Source organism: Portunus trituberculatus, unplaced genomic scaffold (assembly GCF_017591435.1).
Source record: "Portunus trituberculatus isolate SZX2019 unplaced genomic scaffold, ASM1759143v1 PGA_scaffold_63__7_contigs__length_466372, whole genome shotgun sequence".
NCBI classification, from domain to species: Eukaryota; Metazoa; Arthropoda; class Malacostraca; order Decapoda; family Portunidae; genus Portunus; species Portunus trituberculatus.
Window position 1 is genome coordinate 190,500 of NW_025541704.1, and position 9,351 is coordinate 199,850.

The 9,351-nt window shown below is 43.5% G+C and overlaps 1 protein-coding gene across 1 annotated transcript in view; it reads right to left on the bottom strand.

Moving 5' to 3' along the window:
• Positions 1-409: 409 nt before the first annotated feature.
• The window catches only part of LOC123500993, a 34,244-nt gene continuing 25,302 nt past the window's right edge, over positions 410-9,351 (bottom strand). The window contains exons 5-8 of the mRNA XM_045249548.1: positions 9,260-9,351; positions 6,795-8,104; positions 1,654-1,842; positions 410-1,015 (exon numbers count right to left, since the gene is read on the bottom strand). The exon at positions 9,260-9,351 is cut by the window's right edge and continues 46 nt beyond it. Of these exons, the coding sequence (XP_045105483.1) occupies positions 892-1,015; positions 1,654-1,842; positions 6,795-8,104; positions 9,260-9,351 (1,715 nt within the window). The 3' untranslated portion in view covers positions 410-891. The remainder of the gene's footprint in view (positions 1,016-1,653; positions 1,843-6,794; positions 8,105-9,259) is intronic.

The window sequence follows — 9,351 nt, forward strand, 5'->3', positions numbered from 1 at the left end:
TAACAGTGTGCCTGAGAGTGACAGTCCCGGTTAGTGATGAGGGACTTAAGATTTTTTTTTTTTTGCCAAAGGCAAAAAAAAAAAAAAAATAGAAATATTAAAAAAAAAAGGCCCTCTTGAGTGCTGGCTCTCTAAAAAGTGTAAAAAGTGCAAAAGTCGTCAGCCAAAGTAGGGGAGCAAATGCCTCGAATGACTGATAGTGACAGTGAAAGGACTCTTTCGCTCACAAGTCGTCCCGCGGAGTAGCTTTGATATGCATTGCAGTGTCAATGTACATTCTTAGCTATAGTCGTAAGCTCCCTATTATATTGTAGTGTTCAGAGAGAGAGAGAGAGAGAGAGAGAGAGAGAGAAATAAAATTTTCTCTCTCTCTCTCTCTCTCTCTCTCTCTTTAGGAGAAAATCAATATATTTTTTTAATTTTATTTATTAAGATGGCTAACACGAAGCATAAGGCATTCGTGGAATGAATGTATTGAAGCAGGATTTTTTTCTACATTATGCTCTCCTTCCTCTTTATCTCTCGGAGGCAGTCTGAGGCACACCGAGGAGCGCGAGGCTTATTTGGACTGATAAGTCTCACCCTCCTTTTTCTTTGCCTCTCAGAGATACACTATGAGACTGAGGAGCGCGGGGCTCATTTGGACCTGACAGCTCATTTCTATCCACTACAGTGGCAGTTACCTGCACCTTATTTACTGTCTTTCGGTCTGGCCTTGTGACGTGTGTCTGGCTTCTTAATGCTTTGTGCTACCCATACAGTATTTGCACTTTGCTCCAGAACCTTCTGGACCTGTATGTTTGCCAGGTGCATCTCACCGTAACATATCTGCCAACAACGGTGTCCCAATCGAACAATATCTTACCTTGATTGCACATTAGAGAAACAATTTCAGCAAACTGAATCTTCTGAGTGATTGAATGCATGACTACTTACCTCCGGACAAGAAGGTCGCGGAGGCACAGGCGGTGCTGTCCTTAAATCCCTTGCTCCCTTCAAATTGGCAGGCAACACTCTGTCGGAGAGAACATACTGGGCGAGGGGAGCAGTGTTACGTTGTAATGGAGAGTGAAAGCCATTGTTAGGGACTGAAGAACAATGATGGAGAGGGAAGGGCAGTGGTAGGAGTAAAGTGCAGTGATGGGGAGTGAAAAATAATGATGGAGAGGGAAGGGTGATGACAGGGAGTAAAGGGCAGTGACGGGAGTGAAAGCCAGTGATGGAGAAAAGCAGTGATGGGAATGAAGGGCAGTGATGGGTTGTGAAGAGCAGTGACAGTGACTGAAGAAAAGTGATGGTTAGTGAAAGGGAGTGATGGAGAGTGATGCTAGTGACGGATGTGTTAAGGAGCGAAATGTAATGATTGGGAGAGACATGGAGCGAAGGGTAGTGATAGGGAGTGATGGAGAGTATCTGTAGTCTACAAATTAGGCAATATTAACTAGATATGCACAACAGTGAGTGACATACTGAGAGTAAAGACCAAAATGAGCAGACCAAAGCAATGACAATTGTGAATTAAGTGAATACCGTTTGCAAAAATGATATGAAATACGACTACCAATACACATTTAGTAAGAATAAGACTAGACAATGAAACTGCTAGAAAAGTAATTTAATAAACACAGTGGGAGCAGGTAAGGTGAAACGCACATTTCGCGACACTTTGCATTCACGTCGCGCTGAGCTCCGGCACGGCAGGCGGTGAGGAGCGGCTGGATCACGTTACCCGGAGAAGCGTGAGGTAGCGTTGAGCGACGCCCTCTGTGGTAGCGACGCTGTTGATGCTCTTGGCTAGGCAAAGAATGGTGTTCCCTTTCCTTTGGTTCCCATGTGGCGGATCTAACAGGGAGAAGAAAAAAATAATTTTCTCTATGATAATTGTTTTAGCTTTCGCATTTCTTGCTTTCATTTTCTAAGTTAAAATGAAAATGGTTCGGAAGAAAGAGTTTGTGAATTTGTGGGAACAAAGATTTTGGAGTAAAAATGTTTTCTTGGTGTTGTTATCGCTAATGAATGGAAAAAATAGTAAGAGTGGACAGCATGTATTTCAGCATTGGCCAGATTATGAAAAATTTAAGTATATTTTACATACGCACAGTGAAAAAAGAATAAAGCGGGTATCACACGGGCACTTTTCCTGCATTATTATGTCATGCTACACCACTTCTGACAAGATGTCGCAGAAAAAGGGAGTTCTCGCTCGACGCAGCCTTCACGGAAACTGTCAAAAACTCTCGCGGATTTCTTGCGATTACAGTGGAACCATGCGCGCTTTGGAGTCTAAGGGGTATCCAAGCGCACAAGTTCGAATCGTGTCCACGGTCCGAGTGTAGGTTGGGCTTCCTCACTCGGGGCAAGGTTTCCTAGTGGGTGGACTTTGAGATAGGAGGTACCCCAAAAAGTATCCCCTTTAGCCCATAAATTCCCGTGAAAAGCCTACATGGTATAAAAAAAAATAATTGAAAGAGTAGTGAATATACTGTACTGTATTAAATAAAATGCTATTATTTAATTGGTGTTAAGTATCACTACTTTATTATGAAAATTTTATCCCTTCATCTTATATAGTACATATATCGAATTTGACTGTTAAATATGAACAAGGAACATTGATTTGAGTCCGTGGTTTGTTTACATTCTGCTCTCGTCTTTTTTATACAAGAAAAAAAAATGGGAAGGCCAACAAATCATTAAGAAAAAAAGGCCCACTTGAATGCAAGCTCCTTTAAACAATAGCAAAGAAAGAGCCAAATGTCTGAGACAAATGTCTTGAAACCTCTCTCTTAAATGTAGCCAAGTCGTAGGAAGATGGAAATGCAGAAATAGGCAGGAAGTTCCAGAATTTAGCACAGAGAGGTATTAATGATTGATAATACTGGTTAACTCTTGTATTAGAGAGCTGGACAGAATAGGGATGAGAGGAAGAACAAAGCCTTGTGCAGCGAGGCAGCAAGAGGAGGAGGAGGCATGCAATTCGCAAGATCAGTAGAGTAGTTAACATGAAAATAGCGATAAAAAATAGAAAGAGACGCAACATTTCGGTGGTGAGAAAGAGTCTGAAGACATTCAGTCAGAAGAGGGGAGTTAATGAGACGAAAAGCTTTTGATTCCATCCTATCTAATAAAACTGTGTGAGTGGAATCCCTCCCCAAACATGTGAAGAGTACTTCATACAAGGATGGATAATGCCCTTGTACAGCGTTAGCAGTTGGAGGGGCGAGAAAAACCGGCGGAGATGCCGCAGAACGCCTAACTTCATAGAACCTGTTTTACCAAGAGATGAAATGTGAAGTTTCCAGATTATAAGTAAAAGACAGACCGAGGATATTCAGTGTAGAAAGGGGAGACAGTTGAGTGTCATTGAAGAAGAGGGGATAGTTGTCTGGAAAGTTGTGTCGAGTTGATAGGTTAAGGAATTGAGATTTTGAGGCATTGAACACTACAAATTTTTCTCTGCCCCAATCAGAAATCTAAGGAAAATTAGAACTTAGGCATTCTGTGGCGTCTCTGCGTGATTTGTTAACTTCCTGAAGGATTGGTCGTCTCTGAAAGGACGTGGACAAATGTAAGGTGGTATTATCAGCATAAGGGTGTATAGGGTAAGAATTTTGCGTTAGAAGATCATTAGTAAACAATAGAAAGAGAGTGGGTGACAGGGCAGAGCCCTGAGGAACACCACTCTTAATAGATTTAGGAGAAGAGCAGTGGCCATTTACCACGGCTGCAATAGAACAGTCAGATAGGAAAAACGAGATAAAGTTGGAAAGAGAGAAGGAAAGAAATCGTAGGAGCGCAGTTTTGAAATCAAAGTTTTGTGCCAGACTCTATGAAAAGACTCTATGTCTTACGCGACAACAAAAGTTTCGTCGAAATCTCTAAAAGAGTATGATCAAGAATCAGAAAGGAAAGCCAGAAGATCACTAGTAGAGCAACCTTGATTGAAGCCATACAGGCGATCAGATAAAAGATTGTGATGTGACAGATGTTTGAGAATCTTCCTATTAAGGATAAATAAAAAAAATAAAAAAAATAGACAAGCAAGATATAAAATCTAAAAAGCGGTAGTTTCAGGGATTAGAACAATCATCTTTTGTAGGAACAGGCTGAATGAAGACATACTTCCAGGAAGAAAGCAAGTTATAAATCGATAGACAAAGTTGAAAGAGTTTGACCAGGCAAGGTGCAGTCACCGAAGCACAATTTTTGAGAACAAAAGGAGGGACCCCATCAGGACCATAAGTCTTTCGAGGGTTTAGGGTAGCAAGGGCATGGAAAACATCACTACGAAGAACTTTGGTTGAAGGCATGAAATAGTCAGAGGGAGGAAAGGGAGGGACAAACCCAGAATCATCCAAAGTGAAGTTGTTAGGTTTGAGATAAGAATTCAGATTTAATGACAGATGAGAAGGCAGTGGTACCATCAGGACGAAATAAAGGACGGAAAGATGAAAAAGTAAAGCTACTGGAGACGTTTTTGTCCAGAGGCTAGAAGTCACGAGATGATTAGAGTTTGAAAAATTTTGACATTTTCTATTTATGAGTTCAGCTTCAGAGACAGATGAGATGGCAAGATAAAATAAACGATGGAAAAATGAAAAAGTAAAGCTTTTGCAGACGTTTTTGTTAAGAAGCCAGAAGTCACGAGGGGAGTTAGAGTTTGAAAGATTTTGACATTTTCTATCTATGAAGAAGTGTTTGATAAGTTGAAGAACAGACTTGGCGTGATTCCAGGCAGAAATGTAAACTGCATGAGATTCAAGAGATGGAAGGCTCAAATACCTTTTGTGGCAACCTCTCTATCATGTATAGCACGAGAACAAGCTGTGCTATACCAAGGTTTAGAAGGTTTAGATTGATAAAAAGAATAAGAAATGTATGCCTCTATGCCAGACACTATCACCTCTGTTATGCGTTCAGCACACAGATATGGGTCTCTGACACGGAAACAGTAATTATTCCAGGGAAAATCGGCTTATACTTTCTCAGGTTCCCCCTAACTGGCAGAGGCAATGCGCCAGAGGCACCTCCGCTTTGGGGGACCCTGAGGAGGTATTGGAAAAATATAGAAAGATACAGAAATGTGATTGTGATCGGAGGAGCCCAACTGAGAAGATAGGGTAACTGCATAAGTAGAATGACTAGAGGTAAGGAAAAGATCAAGAATGTTGGGTGTATCACCAAGACGGTCAGGAATTTGAGTAGGGTGTTACACCAGTTGCTCTAGGTCATGGAGGATAGGAAAGTTGAAGGCTAGCTCACCATGATGGTCAGTGAAGAGAGAGAAAAGACAAAGCTGGTGGTGAACATTGAAATCTCCAAGGATTGACACCTCAGTGAAAGGACGGACGGATAGAATGTGGTCCACTTTGGAAGTCGAATAGTTAAAGAATTTACTACAGTCAGAGAAGTTAGAGGAGAGATAGACAGCAGAGATAAATTTAGTTAGAGAGTGACTTTTGAGTCGAAGCCAGATGGTGGAAAACTCAGAAGATTCAAGAGCGTAGGCACGAGAGGAAGTTAAGTAGTTGTGAACATATATGTAACATCCAGCTTTAGAACGAAATTTAGGAAAGAGAAAGTAGGAGGGAGCAGAAAAGGGACTACTGTCAGTTACCTTAGACAGCTGTGTTTTGGTGAGGAAAAGAAGATGAGGTTTAGTAGAGGAGAGATATTGTTCTACAGATTGAAAATTAGATCGAAGACCGCATATGTTGCAGAAGTTAATGAAGAAAAAGTCGAGGAAGGTGTCAAGACAGTTTGGGTCGCCACCGCGAGAGTAGTCCGACCTTGGGACATATCTGATCCCCCTCCTCAGAGAAGGACTCCGAGACTGGATTTGGAGTCACCATTTATTAATTTAGAATTTTAAGTGAAGGGTGTGTATGTGATAATTGTATGTTGCTTTTTGAGAAGAAAGAGAGTTGTTTTTAGAGGGCAGGCTGTGACTGCCCCCTTGAGATGTGAGAGAAAAAAAGGGAAAAGTTCAGCGAGATCACAACTAATTTTAATGGAAAGTTCGCAGCACCCCTTGAACTAGTGCTATTAGACATCGCTGGGAGTAAATCATCGTTTCGGTAGGTGTCTACTACCTGCTATCTACCACGGCAGTACCGTCACAAATCAAACTAAGAGAAGATCATCGCCTGTTACATTATTACCAATTATGACTCCAATTACATGGGGGAACACAAGTGGAACACAAACTGACTGACTTGATTCTGGATCAGACACCACTGTGGAACACCTCTCATCCCAATTGTATTTCCTCATCTTCTAGAGACAACAATCTGCTGTACTGACTGCTTTCTTCTCTTTTAGCTAACTATTTTCGTGTCCACATCTTCCTCTTCTGGTGTTGTTTTATTAGTTCTTCTTGCAAAGCAAGTACACACACTCCTAGTGGTAAAATAGTTCGGTTAATGACATCAATGCTTGGTGATTTCGCTTCTGTTGTGTTTGTCTTTTAGTCCCGCTGCCGCGCATGGCGTTGTTGTCTATCTTGAGATGCTGTGTGCTATTATTTCCCGCGACGTCTTGTCGAACATGCTGTCACATGACGCGATTTCGCAGGAAAAGAGCGACCGTGTGATGCGGGCTTAAGAATGAAAAGCTCCAATAATCAGTACAAGAGCCGTCTTGCCACAACCAAATGCAGATCAAAGTACTTATTCCATGGAAGATCATTAATAACGTAATGGGACTTGAGGTTGTAGAAGATAATACTCTCAGTTCAATTATCATCAACAAATTAAAACCTGCTGATAAGCACTACCATCCTGACTTTTTCTCACCTGCTGAACGAATTCTGGTGTCCGCTGGCGTTCGATGCTGAGGGGTGACCACTTGGGGAGCGTGACGGTGGACTTCCTTGGTGAAGAGAGTGTTGATCCAAAGTCACCTTGCCGTCATGGGCGGCAAGCGCTTCAAGGGACAGCTGCTGGCGTTCGGGGCTGGCTGGGGTGAGATGAGTTGAATGAGAAGTAATGTGCTCAGGAGAGTGAATTGACAGGCGAGGACTGAGGGCTGGAGAAGCTTGTGGAAGGTAAAGACCTGTCGATGACGGTTGACTATAATAAATGGAAGGCTGTGTGTAGTGTGGGTCGTTGGGGGTGACTGAAAAGTGGTTGGGGGGTGCCTGGGAGTGAGAGGCATGATGTTCTGAGTTAGAATAATTAGAGGAGAAAGCCTGAGTCAAGAGAAATGAAAGGGGGGAGGAGGATGAGGGTGACTGAGCAAAAAGAGCCTGGTGTTGCTGATTTGGGAGCACGTAGTGAGCGGGTTGTTGCTGTGATGGAGATGGAAAGGCAGAAGAGGACTGGGAGACGGTCTTTTGTGGGAGGGAATAGTAGGTTGGAGAAGAGAGGGAGTGGGAAAGGTTGGAAGTAATGTGATGAGAATGAGCGCGTAAGTGTTCTGAGGGCATCTCGTCGGTGGACTTCTGGATCACTGCTGGTTTAGGTGGTTTCTGCAGTGACGCTACATTATCGTCTGCAGTCATGGTTGGGGACGCTAGGCTGGCTAGACTTTCCCGGCCATGTGCAATGCTTTCCTCGTGACCAGGGAGGTCTTGGATAGACCCTTCCTCACCATGAGCTGGTTGGTCTGTATGGTGGTGTGTACCGCGACCTGGCTCTTCCTGGCTGATTATCTCATGCTCAGTGTATTCTTGGCCATGTATATCTATCTCTGCAACTTTTTGGGGTCGTGGTATTTGCTGATCAGAGAAAAAACTGTCCTGAGTGTCTGCCTGGCTGGTGGTGGCTCGTCCATGTTCATACTGAACTTTTGTTCCACCAGACGAGGCTTGATTCCCAGCAAACATCTGCGGTTGCTCAGGATGAGCGTGTGACGGTAATGGGGTTTGTTGGGTGGGTGTTGAAGGGTAAGAGGCTAAAGTTGGTGCCGGCTCAGGAGCGGGTGATAGAGTTGGAGGTGTTGCTGCAGTCTCCCTGGAAATGAGGTGACCGTAGAGCTGTGTCAGGTAAGACATGGTGGCGTCATCAAACACCTCGTAACCGGCATCCTCAAGACTGACGCACACGCCCCTTAATGTTTGCAGCGCCAGGGAATACCACGTCTGAGAGGGACACACGCCGCGCATCTGTTGGAAGAAAACATGAATGAAGAGAGAGAGAGAGAGAGAGAGAGAGAGAGAGAGAGAGAGAGAGAGAGAGAGAGAGAGAGAGAGAGAGAGAGAGAGAGAGAGAGAGAGAGAGAAGTAAAATCGTTTATTGGAACACTTCTTAGTAATTTATTTCCAAACATAAAGCGAGCATTCCATACACACAGTAGGTCACTTATCCATACAGCTGTCCTGCCAGTGTTCTAAAGCACAGGGAGGAGTATTATTTATTTATTATTTTCATAAGAAATCTGTTCATAAATCTAATACACAGCTCTATTTAAAAAATACAAAATCATGAATACATGATTTTGTCATGTGACGGTGTCGCAGTAAAAATGTCCCGGAAGTGTCTTGCTCATCTGAGCATGCGTGGGTGGCCTATGCACTGCCAGACGCACGAGGAGTCAGGACAAGATTTACTAAGCATACTGCGCATGCGTGAGCAACATGTCATACTGCACCATCATGTACAGGGATAAATACATGTATTTTCCAAATTCTTTCGTCGTATATAGTCAAATAAATATATATTAAAATTCAAATGATTGGCAAATAAACAGGTCATTAATATCACGAATGAATAAATATTTCCATTTCAAGCATGATGATTCCCCCAGATCGAACAGTTGTCACTTAGTGGAATCAACGAGAGGATTTTTAGGAGATATGGAGTGTTTTAAAGGAGTAGAGAAATGAAGGAATAAAAATTAGGAGTTCTTCGTAAAGTCGAGACATGGTCAAACCCCCTCCCAAACTCTGCAAACTCTTGATTTAATGCCCATGGAATTGGCAAAAGGGTAACATAAAAATGAGGCCCACGAGGGGAGACGAGAAGCGACGGGGAGCTGCGACGCCGACTCGAGCCTTACGTGCATAGGCCACCCATGCATGCGCAGATCCCGGTAAGCGGCGAGGCAAATGGGCTAGTCTCTTAATGTGTAGCCACTGTTCACCTAGCAGTAAATAGGTACGGGATGTAACTCGAGGGGTTGTGGCCTTGCTTTCCCGGTGTGTGGAGTGTGTTGTGGTCTCAGTCCTACCCGAAGATCGGTCTATGAGCTCTGAGCTCGCTCCGTAATGGGGAAGACTGGCTGGGTGACCAGCAGACGACCGAGGAGGTAGATCACACACCTGACCCAGCTGGTAGCACTTGCCATCCTCAGTTGAGGGGACGAAGGGTAAGTCGTTAGGACCACGACGAAGGTTCCTGCCGCCGCACGGGT